At 48.8% G+C, this 22823-nt stretch overlaps 1 protein-coding gene across 4 annotated transcripts in view; it reads left to right on the top strand.

Moving 5' to 3' along the window:
* GAS7 (growth arrest specific 7) overlaps nt 1-22823 on the top strand; it is a 292644-nt gene that overhangs the window by 227207 nt on the left and 42614 nt on the right. For all 4 annotated transcript variants that reach the window (XM_054459127.2, XM_054459131.2, XM_054459129.2 and 1 more), the window contains exons 4-5: nt 6496-6581; nt 16993-17046. In XM_054459127.2, the coding sequence (XP_054315102.1) occupies nt 6496-6581; nt 16993-17046 (140 nt within the window). The remainder of the gene's footprint in view (nt 1-6495; nt 6582-16992; nt 17047-22823) is intronic.

Genomic DNA, 22823 nt, shown 5'->3' with positions numbered 1-22823 from the left:
TTTAACCTCTGATGTCCTGGAAAGCAGCCACAGGTGTTTCACTGTTCACAACCATGTGGGAAAATCTTTTATCAGTTCTGTCTTTGGGAACGCAGTTCACATCTTAGACAACCAGGAGAGACAGTGAGGACCAGGTGGCCAGAGAGAAATTTCTGGAACAGAAAGGTATTTATGTAAAACTGCTCCCCTAAATGGACCACGGTAGACAGTGGATCTTCCTGAGAAGGTGAGCACGGTGACCAAGGAACCTGCGAGGCCTTCCAGGGTGTGGTGTGAGGAAGGAGGCTGTAATTGCGCCCTGTGTCATCAGACCGGATGAGCACGGAACTGCCTCACTTCAAACCTTGCGTTCTATGGCCATGACTGTGTGTCCCAAAGTGGATTTCACGGTAGCCCTGCTGTATTTCCCTCAACGGGTTCTGTGTCTGTGTGCGTGGAAGGATGCTGCATGCTCTTGCCTTGTTTGAGATTTCAAGCGCATGTCAGCATATTCTAAAAGGCCTACTGTAAATAAACTCAATCTGAATAATGGGGTATTTGTCCTACATTCTTTGGACCGTAACACTGACCCTTTACTATCACTGCATAACACTTACAATACACATCTGGCAGAATTGCTATCCTGTTTAACATACCTGGGGAAATATTAGGCTGTACTATGTTTAATATGTGATAGATGGGGAAGGAGAACGGGTGAAAGGAAGGAAAAAGGGGGGAGTGAGAAAGAAGGAGGGAAGGAGGATGGGTAGAAGGAAGGGAGGAAGGAAAAAAGGAAGCAGGAAGGGAAGGGAGGGAGGGAAGAAGAGAGGGGAAGAGGAAAAGAGGGAAGCGAGGATTTCAAGAACCAGGGCTTCAGCACTCCCAGGTTCCTTAACTTTGTTTTTTTTGTTTGTTTTGGAGACGGAGTTTCGCACTTGTTGCCCAGGCTGGAGTGCAATGGCACAATCTTGGCTCACTGCAACCTCCGCCTCCCGGGTTCAAGCAATTCTCCTGCCTCAGCCTCCCAAGTAGCTGGGATTACAGGCGTGTGCCACCACCCCTGGCTAATTTTTTGTATTTTAGTAGAGATGAGGTTTCTCCATGTTAGTCAGGCTGCTCATGAGCTCCTGACCTCAAGTGATCCGCCCTCCTCAGCCTCCCAAAGTGCTGGGATTACAGGCGTGAGCCACTGCACCCGGCCACCAGGTTTCCTAACTTTGAGGAATGAAATTACTATGTTTATTCCAGAGAGAGGAGAAATTAGGCCAGACCTACAGGAGGTATAATAAGAGAGTATTCATGGCTGATTTTCTTACGTTCTTTTGGGTTCCTCAGGGAACAGGAACCTGGAGAGTAGGGCTCCGAGGATGCGACTTTTTCCCTCAGGGATCGGTACTGAGATATGGAAGCCGAGCTGAGTGTGGGGCTGAGCCCTGGGTGGCGGAGCTGCTGGCGCTTCTTTGTTGCTTGGCCTTTCTCGATAACTTTTCATATTCTCCTTTCTTCTCTGTTTCTGTTGATTTCTCCCTACCCAGACCTCCCTCTCCTCTTTTCTACCCAAATATCTGTCCCCTCCTCTCATTAGACACCTCCTAAGCCCTCTCAAGTTGCTTAACTGCCTATAAGGGAAATGAAGTGTGTGGGTGCGTGTGTGTATTATTTATATTTGAAGCTGCTAAGGTTACTAACTAGATAGAGCTTTTAGTTCCCTTTTTAAAAATCTTAAAAACAGCTGAGTGTGACATTTGCCTTTTTTTCCCTTGTATCTCCAGACTGAATTATGTTCCCTTTATAAGCGATCCTTGACCAATTTCATTTTTCCTCCCCAAGAGGCTGGAGGGCCCCAGAAGCACCCACTTCTTGCCTCATTTGTTTTGTGGCTGACCCTGGGTGAGCCGGGAGCCCCGAGGACAGGGAATGGCAATGAGGAATGCCGTGGGTGAGGGTTGCCAGGATCTTGTGGGCTATAACTGTCTAGATCTCCACTGAGACGTGTTCTGAATGTGCCCGGGAGACTTCAAGTGATAACGCAGCCGGACAGGGTGTCCGAGGAGAGCTGCTATGTGGGGGAGAAAGGGTCGAATGGAAAACTATGTTTTCTTTCCTCGTAATTGTTTTGACGTGAGGAGTAATTAGCCATCAGCTGACAGACCAGAACTGAAGTGAGAACAAGGGATTGGATTAGGGGCAAAATGTCTCCGCTTTAGACAGTTCCTGGCGGCTGCAAGTGTGGGGAAAGACTGGGGCAGAGGAGAGGCAGGACCTGGGCAGGCATTTGGAGGGTCTGGGGAGGAAGGGAGTCAGGGTCTCCTCAGGAGCTGGGACAACCTTGGTTCATGGGGACTCAGCATCATCAAAGATAGAGATTTATTACCTACTCGGATAAAAACTTGTGCATTTCATTTTCGACAGCAGACTAAACATGGTTCCCTTGTGTAGTGTTTGATTTTAAGATCAGGTTCATGTTGACTTTGTAAAATAGACCTGGAAGCCTGCCACACGTTTCTATGCATGGGTATGTCTTTCTTGAGTGTGTGAATGAATTTGCCCATCAAACCATCTGGGTGCAGTGCCTTTTGGGGAGAGGTCATTTTGCAAAGGTTTGACTTCTTTGTGGCATCTCTTGAAACCCTTTTGATAATTTGAATCTCATGGGAGGTTTGGTGTTGAAGATACAGAATTCTAAGTCATATGTTCTTGCATTTAAAAAGTTTCTACTATAAGTACAGCACGGTGGCTCACGCCTGTAATCCCAGCACTTTGGGAGGCTGAGGCTGGCGGGTCACGAGGTCAGGAGTTCGAGACCAGCCTGGTCAACATAGTGAAACCCCGTCTCCACTAAAAATACAAAAATTAGCTGGGCATGGTGGCGGGCGCCTATAATCCCAGCTACTCGGGAGGCTGAGTCAGGAGAATCACTTGAACCCAGGAGGCGGAGGTCGCAGTGAGCTGAGATCGCCCACTGCACTCCAGCCTGGGTGATGAAGCAAGACTCTGTCTCAAACAAACAAACAAACAAAAAAAGTTTCTTCTATATTTGTTGTGCCATTGTTTTCTTTCTAATCCCTAATTCTGAGCATTTGTGTTCTCTTTCCCTCTCAAATTACCCTGCCTTATCTGCTGTTTTTATTGTCGTGATACACACACACAGAACCAGCCGTGGTTTGCTAATGGTCTCCTGTTCCCTGACTCATTAATTTCTGTTACCACTTTTCTATTCCTTTCTCCTGTTTCCTTTTGGCGTATTTTATTGGCCTTTAAAATTTTTTCCTCAGATCTTAAGTTGAATGTTTAGTCCATTTATTTTTGTTCCTTTGGGTTTGGTAATGAAATAATTAAGGCTGTGGATTTTCCTCCAAGTCTACTTCAGACTTTATCCCATTTGTTTTGATATATTCTTCTTTATTATTTTCTAAATATTATGTAATTGCAGTTTTAAATTCCTTTTTGATCTGGCATTATTTAAGAGGGCAGTTTCTTACATTTCTAAGTGTTTAGGAGTTGGGGGGATGGGGATCTTGTATATTTATTCTTTCATTATTAATATCTACTTTTATTGCTTCCCTGGTCAAAGAATGTGGCCTGTGTTTTTTATACTTTTTGCCATTTATTGATAGTTTATCTGTGGCTTAAATGTGACCAAGTTTTTAAATGTTCCAGGGCTTCCTGGCAGAAGATGTTATCTTTGTAGGATATGATGTTTACTACATGTATTTCAATCAGCCTTTTAAATTAAATTATTCAGGTCCTCTTTATCCTCCTTGTTTTTGTCTGTTAATCAGTCCTAAACTGAAAGCAGTGTCCTGAGATTTTCTTCTGTTGTCTTTAGGTTTTTCGACATCTGTGTTTTATTCAGATAGTTCTATGCTATTTGATAAAATTTCTCCACTCTCATGCCCTCATTGTGGGGTGTATTTATCATCAGGCTCATGTCTTTCCTGGCATAGCTTGATGCCAGTCGGAGTGGATTCTCCTTGGCCCCCTCAGCATTTTCTCTGATGTTATTGGAATCCTGGCCTCTCCTCTTAAGCTGCCTTCATAGCGGGTGGATGGTATCTGCACTTGACCGGCTGCCTGAGGGATGTGGGTGTGGCCCAGGCTTGTAGCTGGCCCTGCAGGGTGGATTAGTTGTTTCTTGTTGCTTCCCCAAGCTTCCACTGCTCTAGGGGCCTGCTGTGGATCAGCTTTCTATTTCCTTGGGATGTGTGCAACCACCTTATTCTGGAATGGGGGGTAAACCCTGTAGCTGGGGGAGAAGCCCAGCTGCCCACAGACACTCGGCTGCATGTGGCCCTGCTTGGCCCTGGAGTGTTCGCCGCAAGCGGTGGAGAATGGGACACCGCCTGAGCAGGAGACGGGTTCTCCGTGGAACGGGCTTCATCATCCCATTGCCCAACGCTTGCCTCCAGCCCTTGTCGCTCCAAATGAGTAGGTGTTAGTGGTAACTTTCAGCCATATTCTCCTGTGCTTCCTGCCACACTATACAGTTTTCTCTAGAAGAATCATGAATTGGACATCAGTGTATAGATCTTCCTCCAGTCTGACCCGCACTGTATATATGTGTTGGCAATTACGTGAAGCCTGGGTCGGGGGATGGTGTATCGTCCTGGTCTCCTGAGATCGCGTAGGCTTGTGGTTCCTGGGGACTCAATTCAGGAACGAAAGCAATGACCTTCCCCTTCCGCATGCCTCCACTCCCCCACTTTTTTGAGACAGGGTGTCACACTCTGAAGTGTGGGCTGGAGTGTAGTAGTACAATCACAGTTCACTGCAGCCTCCACCTCCCAGGCTCAAGCTATCCTCCCACCTCAGCCTCGCGAGTTACTAGAACTACAGACACGAGCCACCACACCCAGCTAATTAAAAAAAAAAAATTATTTTGTAGAGATGAGGTCTCACGGTGTTGTCCAGGCTGATCTTAAACTCCTGGGCTCAAGCAGTCCTCCCTCTGCCTCCCAAAGTGCTGGGATAACAGGCATGAGCCACTGCCCCTGGCCATCCCTCCCTTTTTAATTTTTTTTTTTAATTTTTCTATTTTTAAAAATAGAGATGGGGTCTCACTATGTTGCCCAGGCTGGTCTGGAACTCCTGGACTCAAGCGATCCTCCTGCCTCTGCCTTATAGAGCACTAGGACTACAGGCGTGAGCTACCGCACCCTGCCTTTCATCCTTCCCTTTTTAAAACGAAATGCTTTATGACTACTTATAACTTTTGTAATTATCAGTTTGTTGGATTCTCACACCAACAAAGTAGGTCAGGAGAATGGATAGAATTATCCCCATTTTACAGGTACAGAAGCTGAGGGTCACTGAGGAGAAGCTGCTCGTCTAAGCTTATGTAGTCATATTCCTGCGAGAGCGGTACCACCTGGGAACCAAGATCATGTGGGTCCCAGTGTGAATTCGTGATGTCAGGAGCGTGCGTGTGGCGGCATTGGGGCTTGAAACCGTCCATGCTGGGAGTGTCTTTGGCACAGAAATCGACAGATGCTATATATCAGGGCTCCCCTTGTCCCTTGGAGAGCAGGTTTATCAGCAAGCGTTGGGAGCATGAGTGAGTGTCCCCCAAGAGACATAGAGTTATACGGGTAGAATTTTAGAGCCTCAGATAATGTGGTTTTTTGTTTTTTGTTTTTTGTTTTAATTTAGACAGAGTTTTGCCCTTGTTGCCCAGGCTGGAGTGCAATGGTGCAATCTCAGCTCACTGCAACCTCTGCCTCCTGGTTTCAAGCGATTCTCCTGCCTCAGCCTCCCGAGTAGCTGGGATTACAGGTGCCTGCCACCACGCCTGGCTAATTTTTTTGTATTTTTAGTAGAGACAGGGTTTCACCATGTTGGCCAGGCTGGTCTCAAACTCCTGACCTCAGATGATCTGCCCACCTTGGCCTCACAAAGTTCTGGGATTACAGACATGAGCCCCAGCTCCAAGCCAGATTATGTATTTTTAGTTCTAGGAGAACGGTGACTCAAGAATGACGTGCATATGACCACCTGACTGTTAATTGACAGAGCCTAATTTCACGGTGACCAGTCAATCCAGTCCACTTTCTAGCATATTCACACCCCGCTGCTCTGAGTTTGAGGGTGGAGAAGTTACTAAGAAAGATGAGGGAAATTGTCGGAAGGTGGTGGAGAGCCCCCCGCCCCGACTCTACGGAGGGTGATTGGACCCGTGACTGACATTTGTAACTACAACTGATGTGGTATTTGTAGCAATGGCAGCTGGACCGTAGTGACTTCCCCTCCTGTTAGGCACATTCCTTTTGCTCTCAGGTTAAAGAAGAAACTCAATCCCCTAAGAATTCAGTAATTTGGGTGCTGAGGATTAGAGAGATGCCTTCAACTCATTTCCAGCTCTGCAGATACAGATAAGATCAGATCCTGAGGGATGGTCTTCGCCACGCAAGACCTCTCAGAGCCAAGAAAGGAGGTGGGAAAAGGGGCTGCAGTGGACGAAAGGCGGGGGTGCCCGTCTGTGGCCCACACAGCATCTGAGCCGTGTCTCTGTCCCTGCAGTGAATGGATACCACGCGTCAGGGACCCCAGCGCACCCTCCAGAGACTGCCCACATGAGTGTCCGAAAATCCACCGGTGATTCCCAGGTAAGGGGTCCTGTTAAGGGAGGTGTAGAGGTCACTGCTTCTGCAGGCCTAGGAAACTTCATTACAAAGTCCATCTTGGGAGTCCAGGTGGCTGCAGCCCAGTTCTGCCCCCAGGGAGAAAGTGGTTGCTGTGTCTGGGTTGTTTCAGCGTTCCCTGATGGGGAGAGGGTTGGATGATTGTGGTCTGCTGGTTTTCTAGAGGTTGAGGGTGGTTTGGAGGAGGGGCTGATGGTGATGGGGTTGAAACTATTAGGACAGAGAGTTCCATTCTCTGGTCTGGATTCCTGATACTTGAAGCCTGTGTTTCTCACCACTTTAAGAGTATGGATGTGCCAGACAATTTTCCTTTTCTCTACCCTACCCCTCCCACGGACAGATTACCCAGAATGGAATTTAGTAAAATTTGATCATCTCATTTGATAAAGTAGCATAGAGACAGCTATGAGATGGAAGGAAATGGGAGTATGTTGTATGATTTCCAAACTGTTTCCTCAGTCTCCGTCCTACTTGATGTTTATGCAAACGTGTGAGTTAGGTGTCAGTAACAACTCAAGGTATGCATGAGGTCACCGAGGCTCCAGCCGGTTTTGTGACCTGTGCAGGCTCACAGGATTACTCAGTGGTTAGACTGGACCTTGATGTCAGTGCTTACGGCTTTTCTAGTTGCGTTAAGCTGTGCCTAAAACACTGAGGACTAGCCTTATTTAGTCTACCCATAAATGATCAAGAAGATGTTCTTAATGAAGCTTCCAAACTCCAGCAGCCTTTTCCAGGAATTAAAATGCCAGAACCCTGGGGGTGATAATGAAAATGATGACAATAATGATCATTGATGATGATCATGATAATATTGATGATGTTGATGATGACAGTAGCTGCATATGCAGTGGATTCTATGTACCAGTCACTGGAAGAAGGAAATCTATACTTAACATAAGGAAAAAATGACTGGAAGAAAAATAAACCAGAGGATTGATTATGGTTCTGTCTGCATCTGAGACCATGGTTCTTAATCAAGGGACATTTGGCAACATCTGGAGACCCATTGGCTGTTAGTATAATCAGCTGAAATGTGACACTCAGCTTTATCATGGACAGGAGTGTTAATTTGGGGGAACGTTATTAAGTCGTTCTCTTAGGATACTGAGTGTTGGGCTTCGATTCAGTTCAGTTAACTCTGGAAGAGAATTTGAACCTCAGTGTATGTCAGGACTTCTTATGTTCTGATGGACTTAGAGTGAGCTGGGCCTCTTGTTAAAATACAGATTCTAATCCAGGAGATCTAGGGTGGGGGCTGAGGTTCTGGGTTTCCAGCCAGCTCCGAGGTGACACTGATGCTATAGGTCTGAGGACCACTCCTGAGCAGTGGACTAGCAGTCAGTAGCACACAGCTGGCCTGTCGGTCTCCTTCTCTCCTCTGCTCATGTCACCCGTCATGAATCAACCCTGGCTTTGTATGTTTCGTGCTGAGCTCCCAGCTTGCCTTCTCAACGCAGATCCTGTTAACCTGTTTGAAGTGAAACTTACTTGTCTCCTGATTTGAGACGGTTTTGGAAGACATCAGCCTAAGTTTTGATGTGGTTCAGCAACAATGACAGAAATCTGGCGTTACCCTGGGCATCATCAGGAAGAATATAAGAAACAGCTCCCCATCCTCAAAGTCATTCTTTCTTCCCTAAGAAAACATAATCCCTTCTGAAATACCATGAAGTTGTTACTCATCTATTTTAAAGAATGGACACAGGTATAACTGATATCTCAGAAGTTGATTTAACAGTGTGCATTATAAGCCATCGATACAGAGATTTCTCATCTAGTGTCTATTCTTGGGGTATCTTGAGGGGTTCTGATTTATGTGCAAGGCTATTCACTCATGCATTATTTACAGCACCATAACCCTAGACCCAGCCTAACTGTCCTGCAACAGGGGGTGGGTTAAAGGGATGATGACGCTGGAGGTTAGCCAGTGATATTAGGCAGCCATTAGCAAGCATGCTTCTGAAGAAAACGCAATAATTTGGGAAAGTACTCACAACATAATATAGAGTAAAAAAAGTAGGACACACATTGCATATATAGTCAGTCTTATTTGGCAGAAGAAAATCTATACTTAGGAAGAAGGACTAGAAGAAAAACTGGAAAATGTACAGTGGCTCTGTCTGTGTCTGAGATCATGGCTATCAATCAGGGACATTTGACAATGTCTGGAGACATTCGGATTGTCACACCTGGGGAGGGGGTGCTACTGGCAACTAGTGGGTGACACCAGGGATGATGCTAAGTATCTCGCAAGGCACGGGACACCACGACAAAGAAGTGCTCAACTTGAAAACATGAGTCGTGCTGAAGTTGAGAAACTGGTCTAAGATCTTGGGTCATTTTATTTTCTTTACACTTCTTGCTATTTTTCAAATTTCCTAAAATGAACACATTTTACTTTTATAGAAGACAGATACAATTTTTTACTTAAAAAAATAAAAGCTACAAAGTAGATACCAGTATGGGGAATTAAGGAGAGGCGAGCTCTGGAGACTCAGGCCCGGGTAGGTAGTGGCTGCCTAAAGACAGGCAGATTGAGTCAGACTCTTTTTGGACGGTAACCTTGGGAGCTGAGGTGTCATCAGGGTAACAAAAATAAATCATGCAGTACATGGAGAGAGCGAGTGTGCGTTGTTCACCAGTCCCAGGATCGAGAGGTAGAGTGTTATTCTTTTAGGCTGTGAAAGGGTAACATTTGGATATAAAAGCTACTACTTTTTTAAATTAAAAAAAATTAGGAAACAGGGTGTCCCTGTGTTGCCCTTGCTAGAATGCACTGGCTGCTCACAGAGGTGATCATACATCACTGTGGCCTCAGCTTGGAACTGCTGGGCTCAAACAATCCTCTCACCTCAGCCTCCGGAGTAGCTGGGACTGCAGGCACAGGCCACCATGCCCAGCTAGCTACTACTTTTTGTCCTGGTTTGTGAACCTGCAGGCTGGTTATCCAAAAAGGTGCCAAGAGTTAAACATAGAAATAGGTTAAGAAGGTTCGGTGTTTACAGAGAGCTCTACCAACAAAGGGTCCCCAGGTATAGAACCCACTCCAGCATGCAGACGAGTAGATTCACCATCCCTGCTGTCAGTTACCGCTCATGATAACTACACTTAAACATCAATAAATGAATAAATGAGCAAAGGAACACTTGAGATGCGGCGTGTGGGGTGGATAAAGTGGCATGTTCAGGATTACAGTGGCGAAATCTAGACTGGAAAGCCCCAGATCTCAAAACCCGGTTGTGATCTCTTTCCGCCCCTTGCTTAGCTGCCCCTCCTTAAGCAAGCTGATCAGGAAGATTAGAATTTTGGGGGGTAGGGGCCGGGCGTGGTGGCTCACGCCTGTAATCCCAGCACTTCGGGAGGCCGAGGCGGGCGGATCAGGAGGTCAGGAGATCGAGACCATCCTGGCTAACACTGTGAGACCCCGTCTCTACTAAAAATACAAAAAATTAGCCGGGCGTGGTGGTGGTGGGTGCCTGTAGTCCCAGCTATTCGGGAGGCTGAGGCAGGAGAATGGCGTGAACCCGGGAGGCAGAGTGAGCTGAGATCGCGCCACTGCACTCCAGCCTGGGCGACAGAGCGAGACTCCATCTCCAAAAAAAAAAAAAAAAAAGAAAAAGAATTTTGGGGGGTGGGGACAGGGATTTTCCATGGACACCAGTAGCATGTCCCCACCATACTGTGTCATGGGGAGGACTGATAGTGGGTGCCCCACAGTTCCTGAGGGTGCCTGCCCCGCTCCTTCACTCAGCCCTTGGAGACCTGGGTGGGTGGGCACAGGAGGTGGTGATCTGGTGCCACCCAGTGGAGGGTTTCAATTCTGCAGCCCTGGGGCAGTCGGCCCGGGTACTGGATAAATGCAGCCCACCTGATTGGGGGCCAGAGGCGAGGGATCAAAGGCGAATCGTCTTTTTTTATTTTTTATTTTACTTTAAGTTCTGGGATACATGTGCAGAACGTGCAGGTTTGTTACATAGGTATACATGTGCCATGGTGGTTTGCTGCACCTATCAACCTGTCATCTAGGTTTTAAACCCCACGTGCAGTAGTTATTTGTCCTAATGCTCTCCCTCCCCTTATCCCCCATGCCCCGATAGGTCCTGGTGTGTGATGTTCCCCCACCGATGTCCATATGTTCTCATTGTTCAGCTCCCACTTATGAGTGAGAACATGCGGTGTTTAGTTTTCTGTTCCTGTGTTTGCTGAGAATGATGGCCTCCAGCTTCATCCATGTCCCTGCAAAGGACATGAGCTCATTCTTTTTTATGGCTGCATACTATTCCATCATGTATATATGCCACATTTTCTTTATCCAGTCTATCATTGATGGGCATTTGGGTTGGTTCCAAGTCTTTGCTGTTGTAAATAGTGTAGCAATAAACATGTGTGCATGTGTCTTTATAGTAGAATGACTTATATTCCTTTGAGTAGACTTAGTAATAGCATTGCTGGGTCAAATGGTATTTCTGGTTCTAGATCAAAGGCTAATAGTCTTGCTGCCTTTGCAGAATCGTGTCCTAGCAGGTCCCTTCCCTTCCTGTCCACCAGTGCCTGGGCCTTTCTGTGATCCACCTTTCAGTTGTTCTGGCTTCTCAGGAACTTCCCAGGAAGACCCTCTAGACACAGGAGAGAGGAAAGAGAATGGGACGAAGGGCTTGGAAACTTAAGGGACCCATTGGAGCATGGAGTTCAAAGTGGAGAAAGAGGTGAGATGTTTAATCTCCACCACCTCCTACCTACCTCAATAATTCAATAACACATGTTCTTATTGAGCAATTTCGGTCTTTGTCAGGCACTGAGACATAGGTGATATCTATAGCCCTGCTTTGATGGAGTTTTATGGCTGGTGTGGGAGAAACAGTAGATAAATAATGGTGCAATTTCAGCAGTGATAAGGGCTGGAGGAAGTGGATGCTGTGAGAACCTAGCCTGGTGCTGGAAATGTCAGGAATTAAGGTACCTTAAGAAAAGATGCCTATTCTAAGACTGGAATGATGAGCAAGGGTTTCACTTGGCAAAGAGGTGGGGAAAGAATAGCTTTCCAGGGGAGGGAATAGCATGGTGGATGCCTGGAGGCAGCAAGGGGGAACCGTGTTTACCCATAGAGACCCAGTGTGGCTGTGGCTTACTAAATCAGCAGGAATAGGGAGGGTGGGAAATGAGGCTGGGGTAGTCTGCACAGGCCTGCCACGAGGAGCTCAGGGGTTATCCTAACTGCACTGGGAAGCCATTGAGGGGTTTTGTACAGATCCCATCTGCTGAAGGGATGGGACCCAGATTATTTGCAGGGGGAGGAAATGGGCTGAGAAGACATTTGGAGTGGGGGGCCTGCTGAATCACTTGTGAATGACCCCCTCCAGTTCACCAAGCACTTCCTGTGTGGTATCACCCCCTGCCAGGCCTCAGGGTGACGCAGAGATGCCCAGGTGGGGTGTCCTGACCCCTGGGCAGGCCTTTACAAAATAAATGGAGGGGAAGAGTTCTCTGGAATCATAGGCAAAGGAAATTTAAAACAAATACTCTCATTATAGGCATTTGCAAGCCTTTGCAAAAGTAGAGGGAATATATAATAAGGTACCACAAATCTATTAATTAAGCCCAACGATTACCTGCCTTTAGCCAATCTTGTTTTATTTGTGCTCCCATCCCCTCCCCCTAATCCCCTTGCCCTCCACACCCTAGATTATTTTAAGCCACATTTCTGACTTACTGTTTAAAATGCAAATATTTCAGAATGTATCTTCCAGGAAGAAGACATAATGATAATACTGTTGTCATATTTAAGAAAATATTAATTCAGTAATACCACCTAATAGATACACTCCAGATTCCTCAATTGTCTCAAAAAATACCTTTTTTTTTTTTTTAAGAAAGAAAAAGGTGGGGGGGTCTTCTTCTGTCCCTCAGGCTACAGTACAGTGACACCATTATAGTTCGTGAATCCTGGAAGTCCTGGGCTCAAGCGATCCTCCCACCTCAACCTCTCAAAGCCTAGGGTTACAGGTGTGCGCCACCATACCTGGCCCCCAAATCCCTTTTGTAGCTGCTTTTCTCCCCAGTCCAGGATCCATTCAAGTTCACACACAGATACACTGGTTGCTGTGTCTCTTTAGTTTATCTCTGTCTCCCCCACACACAAAAAAAACTGCTTTATTGAGCTATAATTCACATACCCATACAATTCACCCATTTAAAGTGTACAATTCAGTATTTTTTACTATATTTACAAAGTGTTACAACCATCATCAAATCTATTTTAGAACATTTTCATCAACCCAAGCAGAATCCCCTGAAGACTTAGGCAGCCCCTAATCTTTCTGCCTCTATGGGTTTGGCTGTTCTGGACATTTCATATAAATGGTATCATACTATCTGTGGTCTTTTGTGTCTGGCCTCTTTCACCTGGAATTCCAAGTTTCATTCACATTGTGACGTGTATCAGCACTCCATTCCTTTTTATGGCTGAAGAATATTCTGTCATATGGATAGAACGTTTCATCCAAGTTGTTGCCTCAGTCTCATTGCCTGTACACTCAATCCCTTACACCTTTTTTTCTTTTGCTTTTCATCACCTTGACAATTTATTTTTGAGGAGTCCAGGTCAGGTGTCTTGTAGAATAACCTGCATTCTTGGTCTGACTGTTCTCTTATGCTTAGGTTCAGGTTCTGGAGTTTGGGCAAGAATGCTGGACAGGGCACTTGGGGTTCTTTTTACTGCATTTGGAGGCACAACCACCCAGGTTAGCACCCTACTCATGAGGCTCAGTTTGCACTCTCGGTTAAGGTGCTGACTGCCAGATTTCTCCTTTGCAGTGGTACATTTTCCCTTTCTAATTTGTCAGTCATCTGTGAGGTGCCAGTGTAAGAGCCTGTGAGTATCCTGTGCCCTGACAGTCTTTCCATCCACTGCTTTCAGCATCCGTGAGGATCGTGGCCTGAGTCCCCTTTGAGGCTGGGGTTTGCAAATGGTGGTCATCCAATTTCTTGTACATTTTTTATTGGCATTCTTCTGAAATAAATGTTCTCTCCCTTCCCCTTTGGAGTTAGTTAGCTGCAGTCACTCATTCCTATTTGTGCTCAAATTGTCCCAGATTTGGCCTGTGGTAGCCCTTTAAGTTGTTTATGTTCTTCTGTTATCTCTCCATTATTCTCTGAATACTTTCTTATCTCTTGGTACAATAGGATATTCCACATACCTTGCCTTTGAAATTAGTACCAAGGAGCTTCCATTAATATTTGGAAACCAATTTCTAGCCAGTAGATGTTGTCACTGTGATGAGATGTCATTCCTTCTGGGCCCTTTCAGTGGAGCATTATGAGAGTGTGTGTGTCACTTGTGTGTGTGTGTGTGTATGAAATGCATGTGATATGCATATGAAGTTGGAGCAGTAGGCACAGGTTGTCAACAGCACAGGCAGAGCCTGAGATTGCCCGTGACCTACCTTGGCTCTCAGTGGTTGAAGTAAAACACTGCGAATAGAGCAGAGACCAGGCAAGGTGCTGACACCTACACGTGGAACACCCACCCTCGATGCCATTACTTGTATTCCTATCTTAGCCAAGTTACAGGGAGGAGGTGCGACCTCTGCGTCGAGCCTTATTCTACAGAGATTTATCCACAGTGGTCCCAAAATATATGTTTGTGGTTGATGGAAATCTTTCTTGCCCTCGTGCAAAGACACATGGAAAACAAGATATTGTCTCAGGTCTCAAAGTGGAGAGATGGCGGAAGATAGAGGAAAGAGTTAGGCAGGCTTGGATTCTAATTTCCACTCCTCTGTTTACTATAGCCTTGTGACTCTGGACAGTTTTACTTCTGCCAGCCCCAATTTCATGATCCGCAAAATGGAGTTGATGGCATTTAACTTGCTGGGGTTGTAAGGATGAAATGAGATTAAATATGTCAGATGGCTAACCTGGAGCCTGCTGTAATAAGCAAGCACTCAGTAGAAGTCGCTCTTGCATTGCTTCTCCCCTCTTAGCCCCCTCATCACCAACATCATCAGCATCCATAGGTAGACTCGAAGGCTGTTGCCAAGGCTGCTGGAGTGCTGGTTCCCTTCTCTAGGGGGCTGCAGTGGGAACACAGTGGTGATGGTGGTAATGTGTCCGTGACAGGAAGACAGACTCCTGCAGACTGCAGAATCCATCCTAAAGGCTACCCTTTCCCCTTCCTGCCATGTATTTGCTTGGCTAGTGTCTGTAAGTGAATGAACCTATGGAGAGAGAGACTCCTATCCCTGTCCCTTCTCCTTGGTGGCTGGTACCTCCTGCCATGTAGCCTCTGTCTGCCTTTCTCCCCGTGCAGTTTTGTCAAGTTGCCAAAATTGGCAGAGCTGATAACTTGGGAAGGTATAGGGTGGGCCAGCTGGATGAGATGATGCGCTAAAAATGTCTATGGAAGCTGTAGTTGGCCATAAAGTTAACGTTGGCCAGGAGCCTGTTGGGGTCGCTAGAGGAGTTGCCGTAAGTAGAGGTACCTCAATGAAACCACTGTGTAGATCAGATCCATGTGTCTCTGAGTGAGGTCCACAGATTCTGCAAATCAGAGGTGCTGGCACCACCTGGGACCTGCTGGATCAGGCCCAGCAGCTGAGAGTGCAGCTGGGACTCTCTTTTGGACACTTTCCTCAGTTGATTCTGATGCACCTCAAAGCCTGAGGACCAGTGATAACCGTCCATTTTACACATGGAGAAATTGAGGCTCAAAGAAGTCAGAGTCTCTGGCCAGGGTCTCAAGGCTAGTAATCATTTTCTTGTCTGTGAAATTAATGCTCTGTAAGGTTCATTTTTGCTACACACCTTAAGGATATCAGTTTTCCTGAGTTGACTTTAATTAGCTACCCAAGTAAGACTGTGTGGGAGTAAGGGTATAAGACCTTAGCAGGGGCATAGTCAAGCTCCCTGGTTTGCCTAATTTGCTGACGGATTTCTGAGGCAAAGGCTGGCCCTCACCTGCAGATGGTCATTTGGCCAGGTGTCCAGGGTCGTGCTGGCCTGAGGGGCGGGGTGCCCCCCACCCCGAGCCGGTGGTTCCCTCTTGTTGAAGCCCCTCCATGCTTTTTCTGGCCTTTATCTATAAAGTGACAGCCACTTCCTTACCTTCTACCAAGGAAGAGTAAGGCCAGGCTGGCCGCAGTGGCTCATGCCTGTAATCCCAGCACTTTGCGAGGCCGAGGCAGGTGGATCACCTGAGGTCAAGAGTTCGAGACCAGCCTGGCCAACATGGTGAAACCCTGTCTCTACTAAAAATACAAAAATTAGCCGGGCTTGCTGGCGGGAACCTGTAATCCCAGTTACTCAGGAGGCTGAGGCAGGAGAATTGCTTGAACCTGGGAGGCAGAGGTTGCTGTGAGCCATGATCATGCCACTGCACTCCAGCCTGGGCAATAGAATGAGACTCCATCTTAAAAAAAAAAAAAAAAGTAACGTCGTGCACAAGTCCTGGGGCACATGTGTGATGGCCATCTGCGGTGCCTTAGGGGTAAGCCTGCTTCCCAGGTCGCTGTGTGGCTCAGGATAGGAGACGTCCCAGGTCCTGCTTTTGGGGATCTCTGGTATTGAACCCCTAACATAATTGCTAATAGAACAACAGAGACCCGGAATCAAACATTCTTTGGAGTTATAGGCTCTTAGGACGCGTGTAGCGTTTTCCACTGGCAGTCCTTAATTTTCTCTGCCAGAATGATCCCAGGACTTTGGCAAGCTGCTGAGGACCTCAGGGCTCAGAGGTACTTGGGACTCTGGTTTTCTTGCTGGTAGTGGAAGACCATCAAAAGGCAATCTAAAGACTGAATGGAAGCTGGAAGTTGGCTTGGCGGAGAAATCCCTCCTGGCTCACGGGGTTGGGGGAGCGGGGAGTCAGGGAGGTGACCGAGCAGCGCCCGAGTGCACATTGTGTGTATTTAGGTTTGACCTTTTGGACCCGGGGGGTTTCAGAATAAAATGTCGTGTGCTGAGTCCTCAGTGCCTGGAGGTGGTGGCCTTAACTCTCTTCTCCCCAGTGGATTCCGCGGCTTCAGGCAGCAAGCGGCACGCGGAATGTTCACCAGCAGAGGGCAGCGGAGGGGTTAACTCCCCAAATCACAGACTGAGAGAAGAGGAGGGGAGACCTGGTTTGGAGCAGTTCTCTCAGAGCCTGTGCAGGAGGCTTCCTTAATTCGCCTTCAGCCCGAGAGCTGGGCGTGGGAACAGTGTTGGGTCAGGGAGACCCCTGCCTGCCCTGGCCCAGAATATGGTGACTTAGGAGTTGACAGCAGACTGAGCATCCCCGAACTTCCCCAGCGCCTCCACCCTCAGGGAACCTGAATGGGGGGAAAAAATGTCCAATATGGAGAACAGCTTTGATGATGTTTCTTGCCTCTCTCCCCAGAACCTGGGATCCTCATCGCCAAGCAAAAAGCAGAGCAAGGAAAACACCATCACAGTAAGTGGCTCCCGAGGGGCGCCCTCAGGGTGGGCTGCGAGCTGGGGCATTTGGCTGGGCTGTTGCCATGGCGATGTGGACCGCCAAGCAGAAGTGATGCCCAACCTGGAAACGGGGAAGTTCCAAAGCTCGGATTTCACTGAAGGTCCCCATCCACATCCCCCTCCCACCTCCCCTTCTCCTGTCAATTTGACATTTCACTTCTCTCCTGGTGAACAAGTGGAAGGAGGGTGGCTGGGATGATGCAGAAGCCGTTTTTTCAGGACAGGAGGGGAAGGTATGCGTGCGGGAGTGGGTTGAAGGGGGTGGACTGTGCTCAGCGCAAGTGATGTGACGTGTAAATTACAGCCACGGCAGGGTTGCTTTTGTGCGGGGTAACTTCTGGAAGATGTCAAAGTTAGAAGCAAGAGAAAGCGTCCTAAGAATAGAGTTCCTAGGAGTCCCTGAGGGGAGCAGGCAGCTTCTGCCTAGAGCGGCCAGCCTGCCTCCCAGGGCGCTTCGAGATGCCCACCCCCATGTGGAGATGAGGGGGAGCCCACCCCATCCACCCCCATGCAGAGATGAGGGGGAGCCCTACACCCCACCTCTGCTCCTCAGCCCTGTGTTTGGGGCAGGTGGGGCTGGACATCATTGCCCCCTGAGGGGCACAGGCCTGAGAAGTGTGGTCGCAGGTTTGCTATTTTGGCACAAGGGCAGGAGAGCAGGGAACGGGGGATCACTCTCTTAGACTCCAACTCACACAGCTCTGAGCCATTCCGACCATCCCCGTGGAGACGAAACCAAGAGTGGGCGCATTTCCCTGCTTCATCCAGGCTGCGCATCCTGCTTTGGGAGAAAAAGTTTAGGTAAACAATTAACAATAACAATTGCTGCAAGTTTTGTGTGCATTTATTATGCACACGTAGTGATCCAAGCAGCTCATTTAATTGTCCATTAGCTATATGAAGTGTGAGTCGTAGAATCAATATAGTATAACGATGATGAACGTGGACTCCGAGGCCAGAGTGTCGGTTATATTAATGACTGTGCAACAGCCTGGGGCAAGTTTCTTGACTTCTTCCTGTCTCAGTCAATAACTGTCAAGTGGGGAAATGGGGGGTAGTGGGTGGTCTGTGCCTTAGGGATGGTGTAGGGACTAAATGGGTCCATCCATGGAGAGCACTTAGAACAGAGCCTGCATATAGTAAGGGCTCTGTACACACTGTCATCTGTCATCACCCTGTTTGCAGATGAGGAAACGGAGGCACAGAGCCGTACGTTGCTCATAGTCACCCACCTGGGAAGTATCAGGATTTCAAATCTATGCCCTTTCCACGGTGCCCCTTCTGGAGCTGGCTTGGGTCCCTTGTGTCATGAGCTCCTTTGGAATGCCCTGTGCTGATGGACGGTGTCTCCAAGGGCTGGGCAGAACGACTCAGCCTGCTGGGACTGTGAGGTAGCAGCAGCCTCCCTGTTACTGGTGGAGTTGATGGAGCTGGTGGGTAGGGGGTGTGGGCAGGCTCAGGTGCAGCATTCCAGAGGGCGCAGTCCCCATCTTCAAATTGTCACAAAATGCCCCAGAATGCTGGGGCACAGCAGGAGCTCTCCAGAGTCTTCTGAAAAACATAAAAAGGAGGGGGAGGAGAAAGTGGGGGGTCGGAATGGGAGACATATTTGAATTCTAGAAGAAAAACAAAAATGCAAAGTGAAAAGCAGAGTGTTATGTCATGGAGGGTTTGCCTTAAAGGCATTTAGTGATGGTGCCCAGGCCACGGGGTGGGGCACCTGCTGGACTCTATCTTGCAGCCAGAGCTTCGGGTGTGGTCAGAGTGGGCTGATAGTGGCCCTTGTTGGGCCCTTGATGGGCAGCACACCTCGCCCATCTTTGCCTTCCCTGTTCCTTCCTGCTGAGCCATATCATTGCTTCTCATGAGGGAGTCTGCAAATTGTATTCTGAAGCCTCCAAGACCTTTTTTAGAATGCAGATTCCTGGATGGTACCCCAGACCTTCAGTTGTTTTCTCTGGAGCCAGACTGGAAAATCTGCATTTGAACCAGTGTCCCCAGAGGTTTTAAGTAAACACTCATTCCTTGGAGAATTTTTCGCCAAAGAAAATGAGCAAAGGAGGGACTGGCCAAAGGTCACAAAACAAGTGAGGAGCAGAGCCCAGGACTTGAACCCAGGTCTCCTGGCTGCCGGCCCAGGACACTTCCCACTGTACCACCTGGCCTTGGCCCTGGCCCTGGCCCACAGGTCTCCAGGCCTTGGTGCCTTTTCCCTTCCACACAACACCGCTCTCCCATGCCTAGCCTCTTCCTCTGGGTTCTGATCCTCCAGAGTTCATGGTTTCCCAGGAAGGAGATGCTCAGGGGGGAAGGGATGGCTCAGCTCTCAGGAGGCTGGGGCATGAACTTCCCTGTCTGTGGTGTGTAGGGATGAGGTGAGCCACTTCCTGTGCTGTCTGATCCCACGGAGCAGAAATTTCCAGGCCTGGTCAGCAAAGGGTGGTGGATCCAGAGCAAGAATGGAGCTGGATTCTGACGCTCCTTTTTCCCCAGGCTATGGATTTTCAGGGGACAGACACATGGGCTCCCTGACAGCAACGGGCAGGGGCTGGCAGCCTTGCTGGGTCTTGTTTCCGCTGTCCCTGGTGTGGGGCTGGCAGGTGGAGTGTGCTGTTTGATTGGGAGTGACGGGTGCTCATGGCAGCTCACAGCCCTTGGCAGGAGCATGAACGCGTCTGAATCTAGAGGGTTTCAGAAAAGATGACAACAAAGCCACCCGGCCACACTCTCACCTGGAAAGAGGAATTTGGGGACACCTGTGGTCCTCAGCTTCAGGGCTTCCCAGCGTACCACAGAACCCGGGGTGGGAGCTAGGGGCTGGAGGTGAACCCTTCGGGTCCTGTCTTTTCTTCTCTGTTCCACAGAGCTCCAGGGCTGGCTTTTTCCTTTCCCATACCCTCCCAGATCAGCTTTCCTCTGGGAGAAAATTCAGAGCCTGTTGGACTTGAACCCTCAGTTGTCAAGCTATTTTCCCTTCTCTGCTGCAGGCAACGTGGTCAAACAGGCTGTACAAGGAGCCTGTAGCCTCTGTTCCCCACAGGCTCCTGCTGGGCCAGGACTTGGGGGAGGGGCGTGCCTTGGGGCCTCCCTATGTCAGCCCCCTTGGTCACACGTGTGTTCAGTGGCTCTCACACCTCAGCCAGGTGGTTTTCTGGCTGCCGTGTCCCACTGCGTACCTCTCAGAGAGCTTCTGGGAGGCAGCCCTTGTGCTTCTGGCTGCTCCTGTGCAGAAAAGCCCTGCAGGAACCCCAGCTGCACAGTGGACCCCAGCAGTTGGGTAGGGATGGGGGTGTCACTCCATTTACCTGAGGGTTGGAGAAAACAGAGTTGGTGCAAGAGCGAAGATGCGGCTTTGTTGGGGACACTGGTCTCTGGGGAAGTGAGGGTGGGACTGCCTGCTGGAACATGTCCTGAGCAGTACACATGGGGAGGCGTGCCCCCCTCTGGCTCCCTCTTGAGCACCCTTCCTTTTTGAGCCCCTGCCTTTGGTGGGGACCTGGCACATTTATACCTCAGTGTGTTGGAAAGGTAGTGTGACAGAGGCTAAGAGCCTAGACTGAAGCTGGCTTGCCTGGGTTCAGACCCTGGGTCCACCTATTCCATGCACAAACTGTGTGATCTTGCATAAGTGACTGAGCCTCTCTGTGCCTCAGTTTCCTTATCTGTAAAATGGGGATAATAATAGCACCTGCCTTGCAGAGCTGTTGTGAGGATTCAATGAACTAATTCATGTAAAACGCTGGGAACTGTGGCTGGCACATTATTTGCTTTTGTTGAACAAACAGAAAGTGAATCTTTAGGATGGCAGTGAGGCTTCTGCTATGCCTGGGAGGCCTCGGGAGGAAGATGAGGTCTTTCCAGAGGTGTAGCTGGACCCTGGTATTAACCATCTGGAAAATGTCCCCCAGGGGAGGACAGGAATCCACATGTGGAAAGTCCTGTCCCACCTTCTCTTCCCTCCTTGGGCTTTGGAGCACCGCAGGATGGAGCTATGTGGCCCTCCCTGCCCTTCTGATCCAGGGACATAGGAGCCTTGACTTTGAGGTCTGGATGTCACAGAAGGACACAGCAAGGATAAAAGTGGTGACCCGGGAATTAGGAAGCTGGTTCTAGACCCTGCTCTGCCACTTATAGTGAACTAGAGTTAAACGTTCTGTGTCTCAGTGTCCTCATCTGTGCATGAGTTTGCACTAGACCATTGCAATTGCTTCCAGGACATCTGCGCACACACACTTCTCACCATGCCGCTCTGCTGCCACTGCCTCCCTCTCTCTGAAGGGACTGTGGTTCCATCTTCCATCCCAATGTATGGAAACATGCTTCCTCTCCACCCAGGTCAGTCAACTCAGGGTTTCTCAACCTCAGCACCATTGATCTTTTGGGTTGGATAGCACTTTGTTGTGGGGAGCTGTCCCGTGCATTGTAGATGTGTATCACCTTCCCTGGCCCCTACCAACCAGAGGCCAATAGCATCCACCCCTGACCCCACACAGCTGTGACAACCAAAAATGTCTCCACATTGCTAGATGTTTCTGGGGTGGGGGAAAAATTGTCCCTGGATGGGCGTCACTGAGTTGACTTCATGGTGCTGTCAAGGCTACTTGTAGAGTATCCCAGGCTTCTTCTAATCCCCTCTTGCCTATGCTGCTCCCAGCTGCTATCATGACTCCCCCGTCCCCCATCACTGCACACTTCCCTGGTGGCCACAGTCACGTTCTACCTCCAGTGCATCCTCTATGCTGTAGTGGGAGTGCTCACCCCAGACAGCAGCCTGATGAGTTGTTACTCTCCTGCAGGGTGCTTCTGTGGCCCCCGCTGTCCTGCTGCCTTCAGGACAGACCTCGGCACCCCTGCAAGACCCCCTCTCACCTCAGTCTTGTCTACTCCTGACTCAGGGGCAGCCAGAAGCACAAGGGCTGCCTCCCAGAAGCTCTCTGAGGGATATGCAGTGGGACACAGCTCAGCCAAACTGAGCAACACGGTCCCCACCTATAGGGCATGTCCTCTCATCCTGGGTCCTTTCCCTTCCTGCAGTACCCTTTTCACCTTCCCGCCCCTCTGTCTGCCTGGGCCCTACTATTATTACCTAAATCTAAGATTCCTCCCCTGGACCCCCAGTCCTTCCAGTTACCTCAGCACCTCAGGCTTACTCCACTGGCAGGTTTATCCCGAAGAATTACAGTGACTTATTTACGGAACTGTTGAGAGCAGAGATGATGCCTTACATCCCTAGCCTCCGGCCACTGCACCAAGAAACATCTCCTGAGCACCCACTATGTACCCAACACTGCACCAGTGAGGAGGGAAATGGCAGGGAAAAGATGGTCCCCATCCCCTCGTAGAACAGGCTGTCTGGCAAGGAGGAGAGACATTAAATAAACCATCACGAGAAATATCATTACAAATGTATGCATGCAGCTTGCTGGGAAGAGCTGGTGTAGTGCGTGGCACTGAGCAGCCTTTCGATGGATGTTCGAATGCAAAGTGACGAGCAAATAGCCCATCACATAGCTTCGTGGTCGAGGCTTGAACTCTGCAGCCAGCTGGATCTGGATTCGGATACCTTGCTTCTGTGATCCTCAGTTTCCTCATATACGATGAGGCTGTTCTTCCTCCCCTGTGGAGTTGCTGGGAAGATGAAATGAGAATACATGCAAAGCCCTAAAGAGGGTGCCTGAGTCAGGGCTCCCCTGCGGGAGTGAGGATTTGGAGAAATCCCAGTGGGCTTCCTGG

This window comes from Pongo pygmaeus, chromosome 19, assembly GCF_028885625.2.
Source record: "Pongo pygmaeus isolate AG05252 chromosome 19, NHGRI_mPonPyg2-v2.0_pri, whole genome shotgun sequence".
Taxonomy (NCBI): Eukaryota; Metazoa; Chordata; class Mammalia; order Primates; family Hominidae; genus Pongo; species Pongo pygmaeus.
Note: the sequence above shows the minus strand (reverse complement) of the source record. Positions and strands in the feature narration are given on the sequence as shown.